General features: G+C 51.9%; 2 protein-coding genes across 20 annotated transcripts in view; one reads left to right on the top strand and one right to left on the bottom strand.

The window, feature by feature from the left end:
* Positions 1-11,305, top strand: part of ZMYND8 (zinc finger MYND-type containing 8) — a 126,584-nt gene extending 115,279 nt beyond the window's left edge. For 15 of the 19 annotated variants that reach the window (XM_035006478.1, XM_035006489.1, XM_035006477.1 and 12 more), the window contains 2 exons: positions 787-947; positions 9,802-11,305. In XM_035006478.1, coding sequence (XP_034862369.1) covers positions 787-947; positions 9,802-10,026 — 386 coding nt within the window. In that variant the 3' untranslated portion in view covers positions 10,027-11,305. Of the gene's footprint in view, positions 1-786; positions 948-1,924; positions 1,992-9,801 lie in introns of all 19 variants that reach the window. The other 4 variants (XM_035006491.1, XM_035006480.1, XM_035006475.1 and 1 more) reach the window with 1 other exon arrangement.
* A 12,688-nt stretch (positions 11,306-23,993) lies between these two features.
* The window catches only part of LOC118011063 (eyes absent homolog 2), a 131,945-nt gene continuing 128,130 nt past the window's right edge, over positions 23,994-27,808 (bottom strand). The window contains exon 12 of the mRNA XM_035005634.1: positions 23,994-24,817. Coding sequence (XP_034861525.1) covers positions 24,737-24,817 — 81 coding nt within the window. The 3' untranslated portion in view covers positions 23,994-24,736. The remainder of the gene's footprint in view (positions 24,818-27,808) is intronic.

The following is a 27,808-nucleotide window of genomic DNA, read 5'->3' as shown; positions in this document are numbered from 1 at the left end:
GCCCGATGCGGGACTCGATCCAGGGACTCCGGGATCATGACCTGAGCCGAAGGCAGTCGCTTAACCAACTGAGCCACCCAGGCGCCCTTATTTCGTCATTTTAAAAAGGCAGTATTGAACCACCCATTGCTGGGTCCTTTTACTTTTAGGGAGCTGTCTTCTTAATGGCCACTTTAAATCTCTTCCTGCAGTGGAGTTAAATTCTCCTCTAAGTTCTGGAATGTGTCTGATGACCCTTTTGTTGTCACTATTACAAGGTGGCCAAAATGTCCTTCATGTTCCTTTCTTTGTGGCATTATAATGTCCATCTTTCAGAACGTCCTCTCAGATGCTCCAAGCTTCTACCCTCTCTAGAAACTCTCTGCCGTAGACACCGTGTTGTTTTTCATGTGGATTTCCCTGCCTTGCTTTGGAAGGAAGCAAGTGCACGGGGCTAAAATAGGACTAAAATGAGAAATTACGGAGTGAGTAATTCTAGATCAGCGGTGGCAGGCTGGCTTTGCTGATGGGCTTCATCTGCTCTACCACCATGCTTTCGTCTCCACAGTGACTTCATAAAACTTGAATTAATGAACTGTTAAGAATTAACCTATTTTCACACTAAGTCTGGAATTTTGGCTTCTAGAAAACTGGAAAAGCCCCTGGGCGTGACTGTGCAGCAGCTGTCTGTTACGGATGGTGGGTGGGTCAGTGTTGTTCTGGGCTTGGTGCAGAGTGGGGCTTCCCGCCGTTCTGGAAGCCGCGGCGCTTGTCTCATACGTGGCTTCTCTCTCCCTTTTCCCCCAGCTACGGCTCCTCAGCAGGAAGCGGATGCCGAGGTGAGCACAGAAACACTAAACAAGTCATCACAGGGGGGCTCTTCCAGCACACAGGCAGCCCCTCCAGAAACAGCCAGCACCTCGAAAGACAAGGAGACCTCGGCGGAGAAAAGCAAGGACAGCGGGTCGGTGAGTAGCCACTCGCCTTTGGCCAGTGACGCCAACACTTCGGGCCACACGGAGTCTCAGCACCCGTCCCCATGCCTGCCACCTCTGCACGTCCCATGTGGGTAGGAGGTTTGTCTGCAAGGTGGTCAAGGCAGCCTGCTGCTGGGGGTGATAGTCTTAGCTGCTCTTCCGCAGTGGGCATGCGGGCTGGGACAGAGGGACGTGGAGCCCGAGTGGACGTTTGTGTGACTTGGCAGCTGCTCTCCGGGGACTCTCAAAGTCTACAACAGTGTGGTCCAGTAGAACCTTCTGTGATGACGATAGCGTTCTGTGTCTGCTCTGACATCCACTAGCCACATGTGGCTGCTGAGCGCTCGCACCCTGGCTGGAGGGAGCAAAGACTCGCACTCTCAATTTCAATTTTAATTAATTTAAATATAAATAGTCACATCAAGCTAGTAGCTGCCGTATTGGAAAGCGAAGGTGGCACCTCCTAGTTCCCAGTGTGTGGTGTATGTCACATGGATTGCATGCAGAAGTTATTTTCGGTGGCACATTGATAATGTTCTACATTTGTAGTCATTATGTATTTATTTCAATGTGTATTAGGAAGAGAATAAGTCCTTATGCCATCCATCCAAACCCTTTGATTTCATTGATAATATTGCCTGGTAAGTGGTTAATGTGAAATAAATGTGAGCTGGATAATCCTTTTGAAGGAACATACCTCCTCTTTGGATGTGGGCAAAACTCTGGAGGGTAGGTAGGTCAGTGGAGGAAGTTGAGGAAGCAGTGAATGTTCTAGAAGCTAAGGCTGTAGAGTCGAGCAAGGGGCCACCCCGTTACTGGGTTCCAGCCTGTTCATTCTGGGAGACAGAGCAAAGGTATAGGGCCGCCCCTGCTGACCTGGCCTCCACCCCCATGGATCCCTAGGCTTCCCTGGGGGGCTACATTGGCCCCCGTGCCTTGTGTCCATCTCTCTCTTTTTGTATTTTTAGACCCTCGACCTTTCTGGCTCCAGGGAGACGCCCTCCTCCATTCTCTTAGGCTCCAACCAAGGCTCTGGTATGTTGCCCCCTGGTGGGTGAACGGTGCTCTCACAACTCCTCCCGGGCAGAGGGGAAGCCATTTTCTCAGGGAGAACTTTAAGGGTTTATGGCAGTGGTTTTCCAACCACTGTGGATCCTTAGGGATCTTTGGGGGTGCCCTGGGCAGGTCATTGGGGGGTGAGGGAGTGGCCGGGCAAGGCAGCTTTCAGGCACCTCTCCAAACTGATCAGTTTTTCCCTGGGTTTGTTTTATTTATTGGGGTTCCGCATAAAAGTTCATTCGAAAGGAGGGTTCTGTTGCTGACCTGGGGTGGGGTAGAAGGTGTGCATGTTAGGTCGGGCAGTTCTTCTGCCCTCAGGGAAATGACCACAGTGAGTGAAACCATCTGGAACTCTATTCCTGAGGTCCCAGCGCCCACATGAGAGGGCACGTGAGCCTTTAGAGAAAAGAAAATTTTTAGTTGGGTGATTTTTCTGTAGAAATCTTTCTTCTTGGGGAATGACCTGGTAGGCTGTTTTGGGGTATTTTCTGGGGCTAAGTTTTTAGGTTTTCTGTGGGGTTTGAGCTGTCCTCCATTCTAGCCTGAAGGGTCATTTTCCTGTCCCCTCCTAAACCAGTTTTGGGTGATTCCAGAGGGTTCACAGAAGGTGCCCCCATTGAGGACAATTTGCATCATTCAGGGTCCCTTAGCTCCAGGATCTTTCTGTCTGCTGGACGATTCTCTTCAGCTGAAAACCACACGTTACTTCCCTTCTGTGTATTCAGTGCACTGAGGAGGAAGTGATGTTCTCAGCATCCGTAGCTGGGGAAGGTTTCCCGGAGGGGCTGGGGAGTGGGATTCAGGTTGAGGGAGGGGGTAAAAGGGAGTGGCACGAGCCGACTTTAGGGAGAAGGTGAACTTGAGATTAAATCTGACTGAACTGCCTGTTGAAAAAGTTGTCCCCTGCTCCCTTCCCTCCAGTCCTCTGACTGAATCCCCGAGAACAGTTTAGTTTAGCGCTAAGATGCCTTTTGCGCCTCTTTGATATTTTCTCGTTTCTCCTTTTAACAAAGACAGAGCAGACTTGGCATCTGTCTAGACGTTCATGCTGCAGTTTGGTTTTCATTATGTTTATTTGTAGAGTTGCCCTCTGTCTGTGGCACGTGTTACTGATTTTCTGCTAATGATGTAGGTAGTGATATAAAATTTTTTTTTTTTCTTTTTTTAAGATTTTTATTTATTTATTCATGAGAGACAGAGAGAGAGAGGCAGAGGGAGAAGCAGGCTCCCAAGGAGCAGAGAGCCCGATGCGGGACTCGATCCTAGGACCCTGGGATCATGACCTGAGCCGAAGGCAGACGCCCAACCATCTGAGCCACCCAGGCGCCCTAAAATTTGTTTTTTTTTTAAGTTTAAAATGAGCTTAAAATAAAAACATGGAATAAGCAGTATGTTAGGAGGACTGTGGCTGTTTCCGAATCGTGAAGGTGATGGGAGAGAGGCCCAGGGTAGGGAAGCATCGCTTCCGACGGGGCGGGGGCGGGGGGGCGTTGCCGTTGGGGTTTTGGAGCAGGGGAGTGGGCTCAGAGCGGCACTGGGGACGTTGACTGCTGTACCGAATCTGCTGGCGTGAGGAGGACTGTGTGCAGGAACGTGGTTGGGGGATGACCGCATTCCATGTCTGAGGTGACGAGGTATTACCCAGCCCAGGGGCTGGCCGACTTTCCATGAAGGGTCAACGGACTGAATACCTTAGACTTTGTGGGCCCTCTGGTCTGTGTCACAGCTGTTGAGCTCTGCTGTTGTAGGATGAAAGCAGGCATGCATCGTATGTACGGCACCTGAGTTACACACGAGTGTGGCTGCGCTCTAAGGAAAATCTGTGTTAGAAAATCCAGGCATTGGGTTGGATTTGGCCCGTGGGCCATCGTTGTTGGACCCCTGGCCTGGAGCACACGGGTGTCCCAAGTGGGTGGAAAGGAAGTGTCACATGGGGGAGAGGAGGCCAGAAGCCCCAGAAAGTGCTGATGACTTGGTACTGGGTGGGTGGCAGCAGAGAATAGGCAGAGAATAATCCCCGAGGAGTCTGGTGACAGGACGGGGGAGGAGGAGGGAGAGTAGGATCCTGAATTCTACTTGAGATTCTAGGAGGATGCACGGCACTAGGCCATTTGCAGATGATTGGAGGTGCACCAGAATTTGTCGAGTGTCTCTGGGGCCAGGTCCTGGCTAGGACTGGGGATTTAGGGGTGAACTAGGCAGATGACTCCAGGGGAAGTCAGAAGAGTGCTTAATTGATGCTTACGGAAGAGCATGAAGCAGTTGGAAACCTTAGTGCGTTTATTCCCGGCTTCTGTGAGAGAAGTTACTATTTCCATTATGCAGATGAGGATGTTGAGGCCGTGAGAAGTTAAGTCACATGCACGAGTAACTCCGTAAGTGATTATCAGAGCCAGGACTTCAGATTTCTCGGACTCCAGACATGCTGTCACCCACGGTGCTGGGAATACTTAGGTTGACCCGTATAAAATTGTAAGTCAAAACTGGTTGAATGTCGGCAGTTTTCTATGGCTCAACTAATAAGGTGCTGATGTCTGGGGAAAGTCAGGGCTGTGGATGATATGGCCTCTTCCCTCCGCCCCCGCTTCCAGACCTGCTCTTTCCTTTCTTTACTTCCCTCCTTCTCCTTCCCCAGCTTCATTTCCGTGGCTCATTCCAGCAGCACCCTTGCTCACATAACCCAGCCTCCCATGGCTTCTGGTTTTCTCAGTATGTCCGTTTGGCAGAACCCCACCTTGGACAGACCCCAGCCATCCATCCGTTACTCGCCTATACCCAAACATCAGAGGTCAGCTGGAGAAGGTTGCGCAGGAGGACGCGCTCATTCCGCCCCGCACACACACATCTTGACCACTAACCTGAGAAGCAGACGTGTTCATCAGCCTGCTCGTCTGACCAGATCCGTTGCATAGCAGCCTCTGTACCCGCTCTCCACAAGGGCAGCTTCCCAAGTTCTCTGCCGTGTCGCAGACCTCCCGGCTCTCCCTGTGCCGTCATTGCCAGCATGTGGCCTCGCCTGTTCCTTCAGAGGAACACAGCCAGGCGCTGCCCCCGCCCCCGACCTTTCCAGCCTCCCGGCCTTCAAATCTCCCCACAGCTGCACTGGCCTTTCCCTCCCTGTCCTCTTGTAGACAGATGTCTTACTTTCAGTTGCTTCCTTCCCATGGCAGTTAGCTGGCTACCTATTTATTTTTATTTTATCTTATTTTTTAAAGATTTTATTTATTTATTTGACAGAGAGACACAGCAAGAGAGGGAACACAAGCAGGGGGAGTGGGAGAGGGAGAAGCAGGCTTCCCACTGAGCAGGGAGCCCGATGTGGGGCTCAATCCCAGGACCCTGGGATCATGACCTGAGCCGAAGGCAGACGCTTCACCGACTGAGCCACCCAGGGGCCCCTATTTATTTTTAAAGATGTATTTGTTTGAGAGAGAGAGCACACGAGTAGGGGGAGGGGCAAAGGGAGATGGAGAGAGAGAATCTCCAAGCCGACTCCCTGTTGAGCATGGAGCCAGGCTCGGAGCTCGATTTCACGACCCCTGTGATCATAACCTGAGCTGAAACCGAGTCAGACGCCTGACGGACTGAGCCACCCAGGCGCCCCCTTCCCATGCATTTATTTTTATTTTTTTTAAGATTTTATTTATTTGCGAGAGAGAGAATGAGAGAGAGCATGAGAGGGAGGAGGGTCAGAGGGAGAAGCAGACTCCCTGCCGAGCAGGGAGCCCGATGCGGGACTCGATCCCGGGACTCCAGGATCATGACCTGAGCCGAAGGCAGTCGCTTAACCAACTGAGCCACCCAGGCGCCCCTTCCCATGGCATTTAAATACCCTCCTGTACTTCCAGGTTCCTTCCTTGGCACCTTGCATCTCCCCCTAGAGCGGTGCTGCCCCCTAGAACATTCTGTGCTCCCTGTGCTATCATCCCCTATGGTAGCTGCTCGCACACCTGGCCGCTGGACCCTTGAACTGTGGCTGATGAGACTGAGGAGTAGAAGTTAACATTTTCTTTCACTTTATTTAAGTAGCATCGTGTAGCTAGTGGCTACCATATGGAACAGCACAACCTACAACCTGTCTCCTTCCCCAGCCCAGGTCGATGTCTGTCTAAGAGTTGTTCCATCCTGTCTCTCTTGCTTTCTTACTCCTGCGCTCTCGCCGTGTGGTCTCTGTCTCGGCGCAGTCACCATTGAGCTCTGAGCCATGAAGAACTGTGGATGTCTTAAATTCTAAATGGCATTTTGAGACGTTGTCTCACAAAGATGGGATTGGTCAGAGTCCCAGGATCTCCCCAGCAGAAGGGACCGTCTCGGCAGGTCTTGGCTAAAGAAAGAGGTGCACCTTGGGCTGAACTCAGGAGGTGTCCACATGTAGGACCTGGGACCAGGCTGGACGGGAGGCATATTAGCAAAGGGGGGGAGCACCCTGGAGCTCACTGTCAGAGATTGGAGGAAGAAAAGTATTTTCAGGCAGTGTTGCCACGACATCCTGCAGCGTGAGCAGGAAGGACAGAAGCAGGAGGTGCCCGGAGGCCTGGTCAGGACAACAGACTTGCGTCTTACCATTTTCCTTTATTTCTCACAAAACGTTGTGCTGGAGGTTGTGCAAAAGCCTGTTTGCTGCCCCTTCGAATTCCTCGTACGTCGCATTTCTTCTCCTGGCCCTTGCCGTTGGCGGCCATGTGGGTGGAATCTCGCGGACGGAAGTGGGCTCTGAAACCCTGGGGACTCCTGAGCTCGGAGTAGCTCCTGGCACTGGGTGGGTGAGGAAGAGGAGGGGACAGCCGGAGGGAGAAAGCTTTAGTAGGGGGTATACCCTTCCTTGCTGCTTGCCTGTCTTTTAATTTTGAGATTCTAAAGCAAAACACGCATACAGTTAGAGAAAACAAAATGGTCCAGAGAAGGACTCTTCCTAGGCCCAGTCCCCACTGACGTCTCTGGTACTTACCTCCTTACGTACAAATAATGTATTTCCCTGTACTTTTGTTTCTGGATGTTAGTTTTCCACACTGCCTGTTGACTTGGGCTTTAGAAGATGAGAGTTGGGCTCGCCGATGACCTCTCTTCTGCCCCTCCTCCCTGACGACTTGTGTCACTGTTTAGGTGCTCTAGGGGTTCCCTGGGTCAAATACAGCGTGCACTCTTGTTCCTCTTCTGTCCACTAGAGAAGGCGTCTCTCGTCCCCTCCCTCGGCAGCCGCCCTCCACCCTCGCCCCTCCTCCTCTAGCCGTGTCCAGCCGGCCCTCTGCTCCGCTGTGACCTCCCATCCTCAGGGTTGAGAACGGGTGCATCTGTCCCTAACCGCAGTCAGGTCTTCTTTGGCACCTGGCGGCCGAGCTGGAGACCTCGAGGCCGGGTTCCCGCAGTCCGGAACTTGCTGTTGGTTGCTGAGGTGCTTGGGCTGCCGGGATTATGCGTCCATTCGGGCCCAGCTGTCCCTTCTGCAGTTTGTTTTGTTCTTTTGTCCTACCTTCAGTTATTTCCGCACCGCGCTCTTCAGTGGGCCCCTTACCCCTCATGTCACTGAAAGCCCTTTCGTATCACTAATTTTTGACTCTTCGGGTTCAGATGTTACTTGTTAGGGTCCCGTCATCGTGGCGGAGCAGTTGGCCCCTCGATACCTCGTCTGTAGCCCCTTCCTCAGTCCTGACCACGCCGCCTTCCTCACCCGCCCGCCCGGCCCGTCCTCAGTCAGCCTTGGTGGTAGAGGCGTTATGATCCCCCTCAAGAATCCGGATCCCTTGGGTGATGCTCTGCCTCAGTTTGGTTCTGGCCCCTGTCTCCCTGGTTGAATTAGGCTCTGGGCAGAGCTAGTGGTTCAGAGAATTGTGCTTTCGACGTGCTTGTCGCTCACAAAGTTGCTTTTATGTCCTTGTGCACCTTATCCACCACCAGTCACACCGTGCTGTGGCCAGTGACCCCGCCCGCGGCTTAACGTGCACAGTAGAAAAGTGCCAGTCCCCGTGAATGCCTCCGGTTGGAGAAGGGCTCACAGTTCTGATTACGGCGGGTGGCCTGTTGACGAACATAAGTAGCAGGTGCTTGGGTTGTGGCCCCCCGAGCTCCCTGATGGTCTCTGAGCCTGCCTGGACCAGCTCTTCGGGTCCCAGTGGGTGTGGCAAGCAGCCTGCCGATGCCCCGAGCGCCCCGGCCCGGCAGCCCGCGCCCCGGCTACCCAGCCCACAAGGGGAAGTAGGACCCTGTGTCCCCGAAGCTGCTGGGATCGTTCCTGGCCTGCAGAAGGCTCGTTGTGTGTGCGTGCATGCGTTTCTCTTCGTGGGTGTGTCTTCTGTTTTCTGACTGCTGGGGCTTGCTCTCCCTTCTTGTGCTTCTTAGCTGTGCTTTGCAGGGCCATTGAACCCTGCAGTAGGAAACGAGAGCCAGAGTGTACAGTTTGGCTTCTGGAAGGGATCATCCTTGTTGTTTTTCAGAAAGGGCCCTAGGTTAACCCCGATTCTCCCCTGCACTGACTGGCCATACTAGCCAGTGCCCTGTGTCCTGTTAGCGTGAGGAGCAGGGTCCTGCAGAGACCTGGATTTTCTCACGTTGGATGATGACCAGCTGCACCACTCCCCAAGACCTTCCTGAAGAACCATCCTGTGTAGGTGTCACGAATAAGGAAGAATGAGTAAGAGGAGCTGGATTTAGGACCCCAGTTCTGTCTACCGGAACACTGCCCCCTCTTTTGGTCATTGATGCAGATGGTTAAAAAAAAGAAGTCTCTCCTGGGTGAACGCATGACTTTGGAGATTTTTATCTTTCTCTTCGTTACTTATCTTCCAAAACCAGAATGCATGATTAAACACACGCATTCCTTTTTACCAGGCGGTGAGAACTGTCATCCCCCAGCTCTGTTCTGGTCCCTTCCTCACTCATTCTCGTTCTGTCTCTGAGCTTGATGGTTGGCTTCTTTCAATTAAATATTATCACCCCACCTCAAGAAATTTAAAAACAAAATTTCATCCCAGCCTCTGTGAACTTGTCAGAAGATCCAGGGTGTGATGGGGGTCTTGGCAGTGTGCTGATGGGTCGATCGCCATCAGCCCCGCCCACCTGAGCTGAGCTGCACGAGAGCTTACAGACCCCTTGTTTGGCTCTTCCTTCAGCTTCCTCTTAGCTTCCACAGCCACTGTTTAGCTTCTTGTGGTCCACGCATCCTCGAAGCCATCCTAAGTCTTCTCTCTAGTCCTGTGTCCTTCGGGGCCCCCCCACCCTGTGCTTGCTGGGTGTCTTGTTTCTAGCTCGACTTAACCATTCTGGCCCTCGATCCTTCTCCTCTGTGATCCTCTCCCTCAGGCGGTTTGGTTATAGTCTGTTTTTCAAGTTGTCTATAAATTGACTAAAGAATCTCCACCAGTAGAAGGAAGTCAATCAAATGCCACATTTCCGTGCCTCTTTCCAGCAGCCGAGCTTGGACACAGAGGTGTCCAAGAGGTGCTTGGGGTCGATCTGCCGTGTGATACGGGCACACGGATTCAGGTGCCGCGTAAGGACTGCCTCCCTTGGCACTTCAGTTCCTTCCTCACCAATCGTGGTCCTCCACCACGTGACGGCCTCCTGTTTTTCTGATCAGCTGTTGGATCCCCAAACGAGAAGTCGTTCTACCTTTGTGCTCTGGAGACACCCCCGCGTTGGGGAGCGGACGGTGGCGCGGGCCACGCTGCCCCGAGCGGGAGGGCAGAGCGGCGGCCCGCCGAGGAGGCGCGGGCCCTGTGGTGGGGTGGTTCCGCCTCGGGGGGGCCGGCGGGAATGCTCAGCCTCCCCTTCTCTTGCTCTTCTCCTGCAGACCACTCCCAGAGCAGTAAGTCTGGTTGCTGGAGCAGCGGTGACGAGAAGCGAGGACCCGCACGCTCCGAGCACAACGCCAGTTCCGGTTCGAAGAGTCTCCTCCCGAAAGAGTCTCGGCTGGACGCCTTCTGGGACTAGGGACAAGTCACGACACAAGCCGCCCACGCCGTGGAGGAAAAAAAAACCAGACACCAGGGCAGTAGGGAGCAGCAAAGAAACGTGAGACTGGAGAGCGCCAGGCACGCAGACTTGGCCTTTGCCCTTGGCACACAGGGCAGCCCACACTACATAGCGGCCCGCGCTGGCATCGACTGCGGCCTGCTGGACCCACACGAAACCTACGCTTTAGGTGTAAATGATGTACAATTTGTGGATGTCCTTGAACCTAGAGTACCTTCCCCTTTTTATATTTGTATTGACTTTAACTTATAAAAAAAAAAAAAAAGAAAAAAACAGTTAGAAAAAAATAAACCCAGTAACGAAAAGAATGTTTGGACGCTGGAGGGGGGCTGGTTGGTCGGCCCCTTCTGTCACGGCGGCATGGAGCCCGGGCCCTGGGATCGCTGTGGCCCGCAGGCCTCATCCGTGCACGCCGCGGGGGGACGCGAGCCATCGGTTCTCGGGCGTCTTTACGCAGCACATCGGGACCAGGAGTTGTGGGCACATCCCGTGGAGCCATCGGCCCCTTTCAGATACTACGTTCCTATGTTATACAATGCAAGCTCTCTGGCCCGAAAGGCCACCTGGAGAAGCTAGTTTATTTTGTGTGGTTTCAGTGATGACTACTCCTAAAAGGGAAGAAAAAAGGCCCCTGTTTCCAGAAGACGGAAACAAGCCCCGCTCAGCTCCACCGCAGGAGAGGACAGAGGAAGCGTGAAGAGTCATAAGCTCTGAAACAAAGAGAAATCTTTTCTTTGCTTTGTGGTTCCTTTTAAACACACTCACACATGCTTGGTAAGCGATGCCGTGCTTCTTGGAAGCGAGCACTCAAAGGCAAGATGCACGCAGAGGACATTTGAGTCTGGGATGAAGCATGTATGTATTATTTATACGATGGAATTTTCATTTTAGCATGAAACAGAGGCAGTGTGAGAGGAAGCCAGACACCGGCCGCACTGTAGTACCATTTTGTATGTTGTGTAAAACAAAAAGCATTGAACAAAGCAAAAGGTGATGTATGTATATGAGAAAATTAATTGTACGATATCATTCCAGTACATTCTGTTGTACATTTTAGTCCTGTTTACTTTCTCTTCGTTGTTGATAAGAGGATGCGAACTGTGTACAGTTTCCAGCTAGTTACCCATATTAGAGAAGAACTACACAGAGAGAGTATTAGAAGAAAAAGAGAGAAAGAACATTTGTGAATTGCAGTTGTCAAAAAAAAAAAAAAATAGCCTAGCTGGCCTTATTTGTGAAGCATAATTGCTTTTAGCACATGGAAGTATTTTTTCACATTTTCTTTGTATAAAATTTGTATTAAACTTAAATATCTTTTTTGATGATGGTGTTTCTTTGTGACTGAGCCAGTGGACTCGCAAAGTATGCTCTTTTGGGTTCCGCCCCTCCCCTGCCCCCGGTTTTTTCAGATTCTTCACCTTTTTTTAATTAAACTGTTTTTGGAAAAATGGCTTGGTCGTCCTCAAATTTGCAGTTTTCCATTGGGTCGGGATGGCCGTGTCCGGTCTGCATGACCCAGCACAGGAGGTCAAGGACATCTTCACAGGTGGTGGGCACATGATAAATAGGGGCCCCCAGTGGGCGCCTTTTCTGGGAAGTCCGCTTCCTTGGAATTTATTGACAGGGACACACCAACCAGAAGGGAAATCCTGGTCAGTCTTTGCAAGACAGTGAGTGAGGGGAGAGGACAGTCTTCCCGTGGCTAGGGTGGGGGGCTGGGCAGCATGCGACCTCAGCGCGGCTCGGGTACGCCCTGGTCATCTAGCTTTCGTGGGTCACAAAGTATTTTAATTTTTTTTCAACCATTTAAAAATGTACATACTATGCTCAGCTCATGGGCCATATCAAAAGCAGGGTATGGGCTGGATTTGGCCCACAGGCCATTTGCTGACCACTGATGGGAAAGGAACAAGATGGGGATATTTTATTTTTTATTTTTATATTTATTTATTTTGGTGCCGAAACCCGGGAACGAACCAAAAATGGAGATTATTCAAGGGGTGAAGGTGGCTACCCTGGGATTATGCTGGGACTTCTCTCAGGAGGTGACATTTGACCTGAGACCTGAATGAAGAGCTGGCTGTGGGGACATGAAGTGTTGTGAGCATCCTAGACTGGGACCAGCAGGTACAAAGGCCCTGGGGTATTCACTCTGAGCTTGACATGGCTTGATGAGCTGCAGGGTGGCTGGTGTGGCTGAGAGGAGTGGAGGTGGAGAGGGCACCGGATGTCACAGGGTCAGTGGTCCCTGGCATTCACCTGGTGGGTGTGGGCCGCCCTAATGTGAGCCGCCAGATGCTCTTGTAGAAACAGGCCCAAAGAAGTAACTAGCTCAAGGCCACGGAGCTGGTGAAAGATTCTAATTGGACTGCTATTGAATGCTTTTTCCAGTAAATGGAACTTTTTTTTTTTAAAGATTTTATTTATTTGGCAGAGGGACACAGCTAGAGAGGGGACACAAGCAGGGGGAGTGGGAGAGGGAGAAGCACGCTCCCGGCTGAGCAGGGAGCCTGATGCGGGGCTCGATCCCAGGACCCTGGTATCATGACCTGAGCTGAAGGCAGACGTTTAACAACTGAGCCACCCAGGCGCCCCATGGACATTGTCATTTTTCGAGATAAAAATTTTTTCAGCTTCCTCATTGGGCATGTATGTGCACCTTGCCTTCTCATGTGAAGACCACAGGGGGGCGGGGGACACAGCCCCACTTTAGGGGACGAGGCTGAGGCTGTGAGCAGGACCGCGGTATGGCCCCCTGTTCTTCCAGCTCCAGCAAGCCAGCCCCTGTCTGGCCCCAGGGCCCTTGCACTTGCTGCGCCCTTGGCCTGGCACACACTTCTGTGGCTGGCATTTTACTCGGATTATCTTTCAGGTTTCACCTCTGAAGCAGCCACTTCCCTCCCCCCATTGTCCTCTGTCCCAGCCTCTTACTAGTTTTCATATCCTTGAGCAAAGTTAATACATATTTATGACTTCTCTTGTGTGTCGCACGCACAGGTGAGCTGTGTCAGGGGATGGGCGGGCTTGGAAGGACACTTGGCTCCTGGGTGGGGCCGTGTTTGAGCAGGGGCAGCCTTTGAGCTTTCCTCACCATGAGGTACCCCTGCACCCACGGGTCTCAGCTGCAGCCCCCTAGGGAAGGAGGCACCGGAGGAGGACGTGGCTTTCACAGTGGTAGAGAAAGTGGTGCTTTTTAAAAAAATGTTGAATTTTACTATATATTTGACTAGCTCCATGCCTCCCATTTGGAAAGACATGGGTGTGCTCCCAGCCCCCCTGGCTCTCCCAGGTCCCTCTCCTACGCACCCTTCAGTTCTGTGCATTTACAGACCTCCACGGGGAGGCAGTTTTCTCTCCTTCTGGAACATAACTGGCAGCATCTGACACACACCCTCCTGTCTTGTTTCCTTTTTTACTTATCCTGAGGCCTGGGTCATTTTTCCAGCGCCTCTTCGTTCCCCTGTGGGTCCGTGATCCACAGCCTCCAGTGGATGGGTCCTCAGTGTCCAACACTAGCCACGGGGTCCCGTGGGAGTCCTCCAAGGCTGCACCAGAGGGTCTGTGAGCAGCCAGACAAGAGGGGGAGCACTCAGAACTTCCAGACAGGGCTGTGGAGCCTTCCTCTCTTGCGCTAGTCCTGGTCGAGTATTTTCAGAGGCCCGATGAGTCTGAATTCGCAGTGGGGTCTGCCATGGTCCTTGCTACGTGTTAGGGATGGCCCGGCGGGGAGCAGGACCGGCTGCGGACGCCCGTAATGCGATCGGGCACTCTCGCCACCTGGTGGCCCTCACCTAGAACTGCAGCCCCCAGAGTCGGAGCTGGACCACCGGGGACAGAGAGGTGGGCCAAAGCCGTTCGTTCAGGTGACCGCTGTTTACTGAGCCCTCTGGACTAAGCACTGAGGACACAGCACTGAACAAAACAGGTGCGGCCTCTGCCCTCATCCATCTGACATTCCCCATGGGAAGCAATCAAACCTGCATATAATATAATCCTAGGTGGGACAGATAATGTTGAAGGTAAATAAGCACGCTGTGGAGGGGAGGGAGATGGTGTGCTTGGGGACGGCCTCTCCAAGGAGCTGGCTACTGAGCAGAAACCTGAAGGAAGGGCTAACCGAGCCTTGATGACCAGGGCATTGGTTGTTCATGCTGGCGGAACATTAGAAGCACCTGGTAAGGTTTTTTAAATTTTTTTTGTTTTATAAATAACAAACCGGTAAATGCTGAGACCCTCCCTGCTTTCCCCCCGAATAATGACATCCGACTCTCTTGGCTGGGATTTGGGCATCTGTCATTTAAAGTTTCTCAGGTGATCCTATTGGGCAGCCAGAGCCAAGAGCTGTTAACCTTGGCTGGAAGAATGTCCCAGGTAGAAGAACAAATGTAAAAAGGCCTGAGGCGGGGACCTGGCATCTTCCAGGAAGAGAAGGACCGGTGAGGCCAGAACGGAGGGATTCCAGGTGGGGGTGGGGCTGATGGGCTCCCAGAGGGAGAGAGGGAAAGAGGGAGAGAGGGAGGGAGAGGGGGTGGTTTGCACTATGTTCCAAAACGGATGGGAAGCCGAGTGGGTGGTTTTTTTTAAAACAGCTTTATTGAGATATAATTCACATACCATACGATCCACCCATTTGAAGTAATTCAATGATTTTTGGTATATTATTTTTAAAAAATTATAGTAAAATATATATAATGAAATTTGCCCTTTAAACCATTTTTAAGTATACAATTCAGTGGCATTAATCAGAGTTGTGTTTCGAACATAGAAATGTTTTCCAAACTTCAGCTTTCATATCCGGGCACATCAGGACATCCCCTACATTTTCTTTCATCCAGGGAAACAAAGGTCACCATATTCCTTCCAGCGTCCCTGCTGTGGCTCAGTCTGCATACTGAGCTCTGTGCTGAGGGTCTTCCTGTAATCTTTGGTCTTCATGATAACTGCACAGGGCAGGAGGAGGGAAGTGACTTGCCCAAGGTGACACAATAGGTTAGTGCCAGAGCCAGGATTCAAACTGGACCCCCGTGTCTGCGGCACCGCGGTCAGTTTACAAAACGCCTTCTGGGGCCCCTCTTTCCTTGACTCCCCTCCACTGTCCACAGGCTGGGTATTGTTCTGCTCTGTGCAGCTGGGAAACTGAGACTCGAGGCCTCCATGAATTTAAAGGGGGTCAGGGTTTTAGTTGCAAACAACACTCTAGGTAATCTGGCAGGAAAGGAATTTATTAAAGGATATTACGGGACTCACAGACCTCTGGGAAGGAGGGCCAGAGAGACCAGCGGGGAGAGCGCACAGCCACAAACAATGTCCCAGTTACATTGCAGGACCTTCCCGTCACTGCCACTGGGCCCAGACATTGCAACTCTTACCAATGACACTGGGCCTGTCCCACCTGCCTCCTTGCGAGATTGGATCCCACCCATCAGAATGCACTTTGCAGAATTCCATTGCTTTCACGTGTGGGTGGATCTGGCCTGAGCAAACCCAGGTTGTGCTGGGTGTATCGGATTGAGTCTAAATACCACTTGAGTGCATTTGATTGGCTAAATCTCCAGCCGGGAAACAGCTGATTGGTTAAATCTAGGTCATATGCCTACGTCTTAACTGCAAGGAAGGCTGGGAAGGTGGGATTCAGGATGCTTCGGCTGAAGACTCCCAAGGTAGGAAATTGCCCAAACAAAAGGCCTCGGGTTGACAGAAACATTGACGGCGCCCCCCGCAAAAGTGCCCAGAGTTCCTGCCGGCCAGGTCGGTTGTCGAGAGCAGAATTCACCCGGCCAGGGGAAGCGGAAGGGTGTAGTAAGCGAACTGGTCTGCGGTGCGGCTTGCCGCCGGTCGGCCGGGCTGGAACTACATTTCCCAGAATCCTTTCCCTTGAATGGTGCTGAGTTAGAATTGCCCCAAAGAGGGACTCGTGTGAGATTTTGAAGGCGGAAGGGAAGCGGCAGCCTCTTCTCTTGCGAGGTTCCTGTGGCTAGATTGGTGACCGTCGTGCGCTCAGCCCTTGCGGCCTCGGTGTTGCACGCGGGTCTTGTTTCGGAGCCCAGGACATGAGCGGCTGGCCCGGCCGCGGGCGCTTGGCTGCGGAGGCCACGGTTCCCCGTTGATTTCTCTTCTGGCGCCTCTCCGCACACTCACTTTGGTGGCTGGACGTGCCTCACGGCTTCTCAGATTGCCTCGTTGGTGACTCCAGGTGCCCTTTCAGACTTCCACTTCCCCAACCCCTCTGACCCGCGTAGAAGGCCAAAGTCCCATAAGAGGCCGCTTCCCTGATTGGGTCTGATAACGTGATGGGTGTTTAGAGAATCAGGAGGAGGGCTGAGGCAGCCACACGGCAGGGCCGCCGGCTGGGTGGGCAGTGCAGGGGGCGGGCGGCGGGCGCTGCTCGTTCAGGATCATGAAGCACCGCTGTTGATCTAGCTGCACCAGCTTCTCGGGCCTGACCCACGTCAGCTCTGCTCTCGTCTGCACCTGCCGGCCGGATGCCCCGTGTGCAGCCAGCTTTCCTCCCGACTTAACTCAGTACCAAATACGGGTCTCTTGTGAACGCAGCTGATTTGTGGGCCCTTCAGTGCTCCAGACCCCTGACTGTAAGGGAGCCTGGAGAAGAGTTTTCAGCTTTCCCGCCTCTCCATCCAGGAAGGTACAGCCGAAGGAGGGGCAATGGTTGAATGCTGAACAAGTCCTTTCTCACCCAGAGTTGTGGCTGGGGATCAAACCCTTGGCTTTGCCATCTGGCCCAAGGCTCCACCTGCCTAAGGCTCTCTTCAGGGCATGGTATTAATGGAAAACCGTTGCCTCCCTGGCCCAGGAGAGGGTCCAAGGCCAGGTCAGCTGGGCTCTAGACAGCTTGTTAAGACAATTGAGTACTGACCTCTGTTCGCTTTGGTGAGCTGCTGGAGAAGGCAACTTCATTTCTATAGCATCTTTTACATTCCAGGCAATTTATATGCACTGAATCCCAATCTGCATTTTGCAGCTGAAGATACCAGACCTAGAGAGGTCGAGGAAGCTGCCTGAGGTCACATAGCTAGTTAGGGGAAGAAACGACTCGAACCCCGTCTGATGACCCAAAAGAATGTCTGCTCTTAACCTTTATCTTTGTCATCATTAGAAAAGCTTTTGTATAAAAGCCACTTCCTTCCTTCCTCTGTTCCTTCCTACCCATTCTTGGCTGGGCAGTTTCAGGTGCTGGGGACACAGCTATGGACAAAGAGAGGTAGCTACAGCTTAGTGGTAAGATGAGAGTTGCCAACTCTGCTCCCAGGACCAGGTCAGGGGTGGGGGGGGGGGGGGACAAAAAAAATTTATTTTTTTTATATCAAACATGTTGGAATAGACTCCTGCCTCTATTTTCTTCTTGAAACCTGTAGTTCTCTTGGTTTAGTTTTTTTTTCCTTCCACTTTTGACAGAAAAATGTGTCTTCATTATGGAAAAAGCAGCTGCCCTGTGTGATGGTAAATGGTGTGTCAGGGAGGCGACAGGGCGTGGCGGGGACAGGGCAATTGGAGAGCTTGGAGCAGTGACAGCTGCAGAAGCTGCACAGTGGCCCCGGCTGATCGTGCACACCTGCAGGCCCAGTGTTGCCATATCCTCTGCTTTGTTTTTGGAGAAAAGTTGAAAGGGTGGATGTTGAGTTAAATCTCTCAAGTTTTAAATAGTTGGGTCAGTGTTTGAACACATAACGTGAAGAGCAGTGAAACGTCTTTCTGGGCCAGATCTGGACCGTAAGCCACCAGTTGGCAGCCTTGGGCCGAAGAGTAGTCATTTAGCAAGGATGCTGGGTTGGGGTCCAAGCTCGGCCACATTCCAGCTGCAAGGTCAGGGGCGGGCCACAACACCCCTCTGGGCCTCCATTTCCCCCTCTGTAAAATGGGGCTTGTGAACACCGCAGTTAATTGGATGATGAACGTACTATTTGCCGAACCTCGTTCTAAACTAGCATCTTTCTAACACTGAGTTGTGAGTGAAACTGTTTTAATGGATTGTGACCTGCCTCATTTAAAAGCACAATAGAGCAGGATGGAATAGAATAGGATGCATCATAGTAAGATGGGTAGGCATTGCTTTGTGAAGCCTATTTCAGACACAGACAATATCCGAACATTCGTATGTACATACACAGGTGCATGCTCTCCTCGGTTTGATGTAATCGGCACCTCTCACTGTGGAGTGCAGTCAGAAAAGTCTGGAAGCCACCATTCTAAGTGCTGGTCCTTTTGGCACTCATTCAGTGCTGTGAGCAATCCGTGAGGCTGGTTCTATTGTTACTACATGTTACAGCTGGAAAGTGAAGTTCGGAGGGGTGAAGTTCCCAGGGATAGTAACAGGAAGATCTGGGATTTAACCCAAGGCCCCAGGCCTGATCACCATGCGATGCTTCCTTTCCAGCAGGGGATGACATGAGCTAATGCGGGTGGAGGGCTTAGCACCGTGCCGGGGACATAGCAGGTGCTTAGTGTTAGAAGCTGGGCTTGTGTTTACCGCTTCTCATTCAGCCACACCAGGTGGCCAGCAGGATCCAAGGGCCGAGACAGAAGAGGCCCGGGACTCTGCCAACTCTGCTTACCCGTGGGGGGTGAGGGGGAGGGCGGGCAGTTTAGCAGCTACTCATTTTGGGCCGGATACTTCCTGCTGAATTTTATAAATCAGTATTTGGATGGAACCAGCTTATCTCCTTGGATGAACTTCAGGATGTAAAAATAAATCCGGACACTTTTTTCAAACCACACTAACTATGGTTGCACGCACATTATTAAACATTCGAGCGGCGCGGTCTGGCATTGCCCAGGGCTGTGCACGCCGATTGCTCGAGGTCGCTGGAGTGGGGGTCGGTTTGCCTTCCCGCAGAGACGCTGCTTTATGCCGGGGTCGCCACTGTGGCCACGGCAGGTGGATTTATCAACTCTTAGGTCTGAACACGTTGTCGACGGTGCTGCCATTTCACCGAAGCAACCCCTGAAGCGTGGGCATGGCCCGATGGCAGTGCTTTCTGAATCCTTTCAACGGCAGCCTGCGTCTTTTCCGGGCCCGACTTCGGGGGCAGCGGCCGGCGGCTCGGCCCCGCTGCGGGGTCGCACTGCCCTCTGGTGGTCACCGGCCGGCATAGCTCTGCCAGCGCGGAGCTGGCAGCAGCAGGGGCGGAAGGGCCGTGGGGAGCCTGGTCAGAGGTCAGGACGGTGAGGAATGTGGGTGGGGGCTGGGAAAGAAAGGCTGTGGGGGGGCCTGGAAACCTCTTCCATCTTGATCTGGGCGGTGGTTAGCCAAGTGTGAGCTTATGTCAAAATACATCAAGGTGCATACTTACTTGAGCTTTGTGCAGGAAACTGTATGTAGATTATAAAATGAAATGTAAACATCTTTAAGTTCATGGGGAATCCCAGTTGTTTTTGACTGGACACCCTACTTCCAAACCATTGTCCCCAGAGCAGCCAGAGTAATTTTTAAAAATGCCAATCAGGGGCGCCTGGGTGGCTCAGTCGGTTAAGCGACTGCCTTCGGCTCAGGTCATGATCCTGGAGTCCCGGGATCGAGTCCCGCATCGGGCTCCCTGCTCGGCAGGGAGTCTGCTTCTCCCTCTGACCCTCCCCCCTCTCGTGCTCTCTGTCTCTCATTCTCTCTCTCTCAAATAAATAAATAAAATCTTAAAAAAAAAATGCCAATCAGATCATGCCACTCTCCTGCTTAAAACCCTCAGGTGGGTCCTCAGTGGATTTAGAATAAAATCCAAACTCCAGTAAAATTCCAAATCTGTGACCAAAAGGATCCAACCACATCTGCCGCGGGGCCTTACCCTCTGACCCCATGACCTGTGACCTCGCTTCCAGTCTTCCCGGGTTTCCCTTCTTTCCCGCCAGCTTGAAAGCTTTGCCCACAAGTTCTGTACTTCCTTGTCTCCCCCCTGGAGTGCTTGCCCTGGATTTTCTCACCACCCGGGTCTGAGCTCAGGTGCCACCTGCTTGGAGGTGACCAGGCTGTCCACAGTGTCCCCACGCCGTTCCGATTACTCTGTGCCGCATCACCCCAAAGCTTCCTTCTGGACTCTAGCCAGTGTCTGAGAGGAGAGCAGTCCCCATCGTTGACCCAGCAATGCCACGCCGTATACTCTGAAAGTCACAATCTCAACCAACCAAAAAGACCGTCAGTGTTTACCCCTTGGACAAGAGGCTGCCTTTTGGACAGATCCCGTGATCTCTTTCAAAAGGATGTTCTTAGGCTCCCCCCCCCTTTTCTTAAGTAGGCTCTATACCAAGAGTGGAGTCCAGTGTGGGGCTCGAACTCACAACCCTGAGATCAAGACCGGAGCTGAGCCCGAGAGTCAGGCACTTGGCCTTCTGAGCCACCCCGGTGCCCCTCAGGCCAGCTTTTTGAAATTGGCTGACTTAGGCCTCCAAGATCCACCTTCTCCTCCCTGCTGAGGGTCCCACAGCCGCTGTTCTGCCCTCCAGGTGGTTCTTGGAAGGTTGTGGACCTAGGTTGTGGCTCAAGCCTGTGCGCAGGGAGTGCTCAGGGTCGGGGGCGTGTGGGCTGTGTCCTGCTTGTGGCCACTGGCACTCTGCTGTTCGCCCTGAAGGACAGGCGATGAGTGGGAAAGTCTGCGTCCCACGGTTAATTCGCCGGCTTGTGTCGCCTCCTCTCTTCAGCAAAGCTCGCTCCGCGGGGGTCGGGACTGCCTCGGTCTGTTTCCTCGTCCGCACCCACAGGCCCAGTAAATGGTAGATCCTGGCTTCCCCTGGCAGAATGGATGAACGGCTAGCACAGCTGCTCTGAAATGGGATGGGGCTTTATCAGGCGTCCCCGGCTCCGACCATGGAGACCACCACCGCCCCACTTTTGGCAGAGACCAGGCTTCCTGGGACGGGCAAGAAGGAGGCTGCCTGATTCACAGACCAGCTTTCCCCAGCCTCACACTGGCACCCTGAGTCCCACAGGAAAGGGCTAGTGTTGCCGCTTGGGAAACTGACTAGAAACAAGCGACTGGCTATGACAGAGAAGTCTCTAGAACTGAGGATCTGATCTTCAAGATCAGTAATCTAATCACAGCATTCAATATATAAGTAAGGCACTCTCCCACTTACCCATATGTCTGATGGCTCCAGTGGGTCACTGTTTTTATTTTCTTATATCTTCTTCCAAAGCTGCTTTTCGCAGATATGATCCTACAGGTTTTACGTTTTTCTCCATTTTATTTATTTATTTTTTTATTGTTTAAAGATTTTATTTATTTGACAGAGAGGCAGCGAGAGAGGGAACACAAGCAGAGGGAGTGGGAGAGGGAGAAGCAGGCCTCCCGCAGAGCAGAGAGCCCGATGTGGGGCTCGATCCCGGGACTCCAGGATCATGACCTGAGCCGAAGGCAGTTGCTTAACCAACAGAGCCACCCAGGCGCCCCTTGACCATCTTTTTATAAGTTTAAGAAGCAGTTTTATTTTGTAAAAGATTTTATTTTACACCCATTGTGGGGCCTGAACTCTCAACCCTGAGATATGGAGAGTTGCATGTTTTACCAACTGAGCCAGCCGGTGCCCCAAGAAGCAGTTTTATTTTATTTTTTGAAAAAAATGTAGGGGTGGCTGGCTGGCTCAGTCAGTGAAGCTTGTGACTCTTGATCTCAGGGCTGTGGATTGGAGCCCTGTATTGGATGGAGAGATTACTTAAACTTTTTTTAAAGATTTTATTTATTTGTCAGAGAGCGTGTACAAGCAGAGGGAGAAGCAGGCCCCTTGCCGAGCAAGGAACCTGAATAGTGACTCGATCTCAGGGCCCTGGGATCATGACCTGAGCCGAAGGCAGATGCTTAACCAACTGAGCCACCCTAAAAAATAAAATCTTTAAAAAAAAAAAAAAAAAAAAAAAAGTAAAATGTCTTTTACAGCCTTCAGGCATTTTATTTTATTTTATTATTTTATTTTTTTTTTAAGATTTTATTTATTTATTCACGAGAGAGAGAGAGAGAGAGAGAGAGAGAAGCAGAGGGAGAAACAGGCTCCCAAGGAGCAGGGAGCCCGATGCGGGACTCGATCCCAGGACCCTGGGATCATGACCTGAGCCAAAGGCAGACGCTTAACCATCTGAGCCACCCAGGCGCCCCCTTCAGGCATTTTATTAAAAAAATTTTCTAGAGATCCTATTTTAAGTAATCTCTCCAATGTGGGGCTTGAACCCACAACCCCAAGATCAAGAGTCTCATGATGCTCCCCTGACTGAGCCAGCCAGGCACCCCTAGCCTTCAAGCATTTTATTTATAAATATATATATATTTAAGATTTATTTATTTGAGAGCAAGAGAGAGACAGCGTGCACGAGCAGGAGGGGCAGAGGGAGAGGAAGACAGAATCCAAAGCAGACTCTGTGCTCAGCATGGAGCCTGATGCGGGGCTCGATATCATGACCCTGAGATCACAACCTGAGCTGAAACCAAGAGTGAGACACTTAACCAACTGCACCACCCAGGTGTGCCCCCCCACCCCCCCGAGGCATTTTAAAAGATTTGGTTGGTTGTTACTGGTTTCTAAGAGCTCTTTATATATTAGGGGGATTAAATCTTGCTCTTGTCACATTTAATTTTTTTTAAAGATTTTATTTGTTTATTTGAGAGACAGAGCACGAGCAGGGGGAGGTGCAAAGGGAGAGGGGAAGCAGATTCCCCACTGAGCGGGGGGCCTGATGTGGGACTGGATCCCAGAACCCCGGGATCGTGACCTGAGCCGAAGGCAGACACTTAACTGAGCCACCTGGGCGCCCCTGCCGGTGCATTTTAGATACTTGATTAATATCTGATGAAAAATACCCAGCTCCAGTTGTCGGTAATACGAATGTTTGATTTCCTGAGTAGATATCTGAGCCTGTGAGATATACTACTCCTACTAATAACACTATTTATTACGTGCTATATAAGCTTTTGGTTGCAAATAACTATGGAAGAACCAACTCAAAATATTTGAACCATAAGGACATTTGTTAACTCACATAATAAATTTAACCTATTTTTCCAAAACAGTTATCCTTTTAAGAATTAATGCTTTATCAATAGAGATCTTCTACTCTAAGTATGTGGACTATTGCCTATAAATGAAACCAAACTGAAAAGTCCAAAGATGGAGAGAAAGAGACTGAATTTAAAAATTTAAAGCCATATCTTGAATTCTGCATTTGGGATGGGGATGTCTGAGGTCACACATCCCTAAACTTTTCAGTTAAGTAAGCCAAAGAATTCTGGTTTTGTTTTGTTTTGTTTTGTTTAAGCCACTTTGTGGTGTCCCTGTCCTTTGCAATGGAAAGAAATTCCAATGGTGGCTGATTTCTAAAGCGCTTGGACAGGCATATACCTTCAGCCCCAGAGGTTGACCCGAGGACTTCGTTGTGTCTCTGTCCTTTGGCTGGGCTGGTCAGGAAGTTCTCAAGTCATGCTCAGACTTCTGGGAGGCTAAGGGCTTTTGTTTGTGAGTGCTGAATACTCCAGTTACTCTACTTCTAAGATTGTTCTCAAGAGCTGCAAGATACTGCTGGGGGAACAGTGAAGATGAAGCAGCCTGGGGCCAGTGAATCTTAGCTATCCACCACCCATCTATCCATCATCTATTCCTTCATCCCTCCACCCACCCACCACCATAACCCATCTGCCATCCGTCCTGTCCATCCATCGATCCATCCATCGATCCATCCATCCATCCTTCAGCCTTCATTAAGTGCCATATCTGCGTCAGACTGTTATGGGTACTGAGTATACAGAATGAGGAAGACACTATCCTTGACCACTGGGAGCTCTGCGTCCTCTAGAATTCAGGCTAAAACACTTACAGACTGTGGACTACTAGCTTCCCTCAGAACCAGCACTGGACATTTAGTCCTCACAAGAGAAAAGTCGTTGACCACCTGGGTAGCTAATTTCAGGACTAGGGGGCAGGTCTGTTTCACCCAAACCTCCTCTGTGTGGATGGCTGAAAATCTGTTAGTACCTCTAATGGAAGCCTCAAGAGTGGTCATAAAGCAGGGACACCCTACCCCACTTCAAAATGTAAACGTGGTTTTATTTAATGCCTTTTATCTGTCACAAAGTACCGCTGCCTCCCCAGGGTCCCCTCTTCCTAGAAAACAAGATGGCAGCATAAGGCACGTGCACTGTCCACATGACGTCAGGTTAGGTCCTTAAAAACAAAAGTAAGCAACAGTCTTCCCATCAGCCCCGAATCGCCTCCCTCACCAATTGTTCAGAGAATGATTGTCCCCCCAGAGCACAACTTGGAGCAGAGAGTGCTTAAATGAGAACCGCACCACCCCACATGCCAGGTTAGAAAACCAAACCAAACCAACGACTAAGAAAACCAACAACACAGGTACGAGAGCATAATACCGGAGTAATGAGATTAGTCCATAAATTAAAAAGGAAAAAAAAAAAAAAAAAAACCCCAAAAACAGACAAACCCAAGCCTGTCCCCTCCTCATCACCAGCCCCCCCCCCAAATCAGCAATTCTTCGCTTTTGTTCTGTTGAGTCTTGTGGAAAAGCCTGGACTCCGAGCCAGCCCTTTTCTCCAAAGTTAAATATTCCCCAAAGCCACGGGGGGGTACGCTGCGTCTCAGGACCCGCGCTTGGACTAAAAGGACAGCCGCTGAGATGGTCGCCAGGCACGTCCTCTCGGCCGCAGGGACCCTGCCCGGCGTCCAGCATCTGGCGGGCAGGCGGGGAAGGCGAGAGCCTGGGAGGGGGTGGGAGGCGCCCGCGACGGCAGGTGGCGAGGCCGTGGCTTCTGCTATAAATACTCGAGCTCCAGCGCGTGCCTCAGCGCCTCCAGGTCGGCGTGGCAGGATATCCGCCAGAAAGGCATGTTGTGCTGGAACACAGAAGAGCAGCCGCGCGGTTAGGGCCCCGTCCCCCGCAGCCCCCCCCCCCCCCCGGGTCAGAGCCCGATGCCAAGGCCACCCGAGGCGGCGTGGCCTGTGGGCGTCTCCCGAACCACAGGGGCAGACCCCCCGCCCCCCGAGGGTCCATTCCCTCGGAGCCCGGGCTGCCCGGCTCATCCCGAGCAGCCTGGCAGACGGTCTGACCCTCCCGCCATCTCTGGGAAGGTCCTAGGTCCTTAACCAAAAAATTTTTTTTTTTTAAGATTTTATTTATTTATTTGAGAGAGAGAGAATGAGAGACAGCATGAGAGGGAGGAGGGTCAGAGGGAGAAGCAGGCTCCCTGCCGAGCAGGGAGCCCGATGCGGGACTCGATCCCGGGACTCCAGGACCATGACCTGAGCCGAAGGCAGTCGCTTAACCAACTGAGCCACCCAGGCGCCCACGGTCCTAGGTCCTATAGGTGGCGCGCTGACCCGGCCTGAAAGCAGGCAGTGAGAAGGCCGTGCCTTCTGAAAGAGTTGTCCTCGGTCCTGCTACCTCGAGGACAAAGTCTCAGCCAGGGGCTCGTGTGCCTCGCACCCCTCCCTAACGTTTGCTCATCGCCAAACGAACAGACGGAGCCGCTCCCAGCCAGGGTCCGGCCGGCCGGCCTCGGCAGACGGGACGACGTCAGTGTTCTCGCCTGTGAAATGGGCAGCCGATTTGCCGCATGCGCTGTTGCGGCTCTTGCGGGCGCCCGGCCCGTCCACTCGGGGTGGCTGTTACGATTACGTCTAGGCGCACGAGGGCGCAAGGGCGAGGGACACGGTCGTGCGGGGCGCGTGTGCGCAGGGCCGGGGGTGGGGAGAGGCTGGCTAGCGAGTTCCTCGGTGTCACGATGCAGAGTTTGGATCTCACGGCGTCAGCCTGTGACACCCGGTGTCTTAAACAGTAGTCTCTTAAAGCTGCCGTTCCGGAGCCAGCCCCTGTGCTGGTGCTGTGTGCTTCCTAGCTCACCGAACTGCCCAGAGAAGCACGAGCACCTTTTTCAAGTGGGCATGAGAGCGAGAAAGAAGAGAACTGATTCAGCCGAAGTTAAACTGCCGGCAAGCCAGCACGAACTGCCCTCACGGTCACGGTCACCACACGGTCATTAACATTCGGCGAGAGTGCATGTTCTGTGCCACACACATGACCTTGTTTAACCGGGTCACTAATGCTCAGGGAGGCACTCTTACTTCACAGATGACACTGAGCCACGGAGAGGTCATGTCAGGCTCCAGAGAAGAAAGCTGGCTGCACTTTTATCACTGGAAGATTTAGTCATTGGCTCAAGTTGCCTGCCCAGTACCACTCTCTCCTTTCTTGCTTCCAGAACTCAGAATTTGGCAGCACTGTGCCCAGACCTAGGGGATGAGCTATGATCGTCTAAGCAAGCTGTGACAACCCCAGCCCTGTTTGCCAGGGATTTGTCCTGTATCTTTTTTTAAAAGATTTTATTTATTTGGAGAGAGAGAGATGAGTGGGGGACAGAGGCAGAGGGAGAGGGAGAAGTAGACTCCTCACTGAGCAGGGAGCCCATTGCGGGGCTTGATCCCAGGACCCTGAGATCATGGCCTGAGCTGAAGGCAGACGCTTAACTGACTGAGCCACCCAGGCGCCCAGGTCTTGTGTTCCTCTTGACTTGGGACCCACTGAAGCCCATGAGGAAGGTGGTAAGGGGCTTCTGGGAAAGGTTTTCCTCCAGGATTAGAGGGAGGCACCTGAGGAGAGAACTCCTTCCTCCTTACTTTCCCTTCCTATTTGGATGCTGTCATGTTAGTATGTGATGCCTGGAGTTGTGGCAGCCATTTTGAGATCACGAGGCAACAAATAAGAAAATAAAACCCAAAGATGGTTAGAAAGGTAGAGCGAAATGACAGAAAGGGATGCTTGGTGAATTTCTGACCCATGGCAACAACCTAGGGCACAACTGTTACTAATCTTATAAGGTGAGCAAGTGTTTAACACCATTACATAGGCTTTCTGCTATCTGCAGCTAAAAGATACTGAGCCTCCACAGGACAGTCATTGGCCTTAAATTATTTACTAAGTGAACAGATGGTGCTTGATGAACATTTGGATGCCTGGAGTTCTGCCCTGTGAGGTTCCATGTCCACTGGCTAGAAATTATACAGGCATCCTTTTGGTTCCTGGAACACATCAGATTATTTCCTGCCTCTGCCATCTCTTTATATATCATTGTTTATCTTTACCTTCCTGGTCTGCGGTAGGCAGAATAATAGCCCCCAAAGATGTCCAACTGATCCCTAGAACCTGTGAATAAAGGGATTTTGTGGGCGTGATTAAGTGAAGGATCTTGAGATGGGGAGATGATTCAGAGGGCAGGGACTGTGTCTGATGGTCCACTGCCGTGCGCTCTGCGGGGCCTCCTGCTCAGCTGACGCGCACACACAGGGTCCCCACTGGAGTCACAGAGAAGAAATCCATGGGCACGAAATGAACAAGGTGGTTTTGTGTTGGGGTGAGCACTATGAAGGAAACAGAATGGGGAGGCAGGGCCGAAAGCAGCTGGGGGAGGGTGTCTATTCTGATAGCTGGGGTCAGGGAAGGCCTCTCTAGGGGGTGACAGTTAAGCAGCCTGCAGAGGGCAAGTAGGAGGTGCAAATCTGTGGGGGGAGGTAGTTAAGCAAAAGACAAAACAAGTGCAAAGGCCCTGAAGACAGTTCGAGCTTGGAATGTCACGTTCACTGCTGCATAGCATGGCTCCTGGCACACAGCAGGTGCTCAAGAAACACACAGGGAAGGAATGAAGAGGAAGGGAGAGGGGACAAGAAGGAAGGCGGGCTTCTCAAAGTTCTCAGCGAACACCTCTTTTTCTCTCTTGCTCAAAGGAAGCAGCGTACTATCCATCATGGGTAACGGACGCTATTTCTTTAATGCGTTCCAGCTCTCCCTGCCCCCCCCCCCCCCCCCCCCCCCCCCCCCCCCCCCCCCCCCC

Source organism: Mirounga leonina, unplaced genomic scaffold (assembly GCF_011800145.1).
Source record: "Mirounga leonina isolate KUSES-001 unplaced genomic scaffold, KU_Mleo_1.0 Mir_150, whole genome shotgun sequence".
NCBI lineage: Eukaryota > Metazoa > Chordata > Mammalia > Carnivora > Phocidae > Mirounga > Mirounga leonina.
Note: the sequence above shows the minus strand (reverse complement) of the source record. Positions and strands in the feature narration are given on the sequence as shown.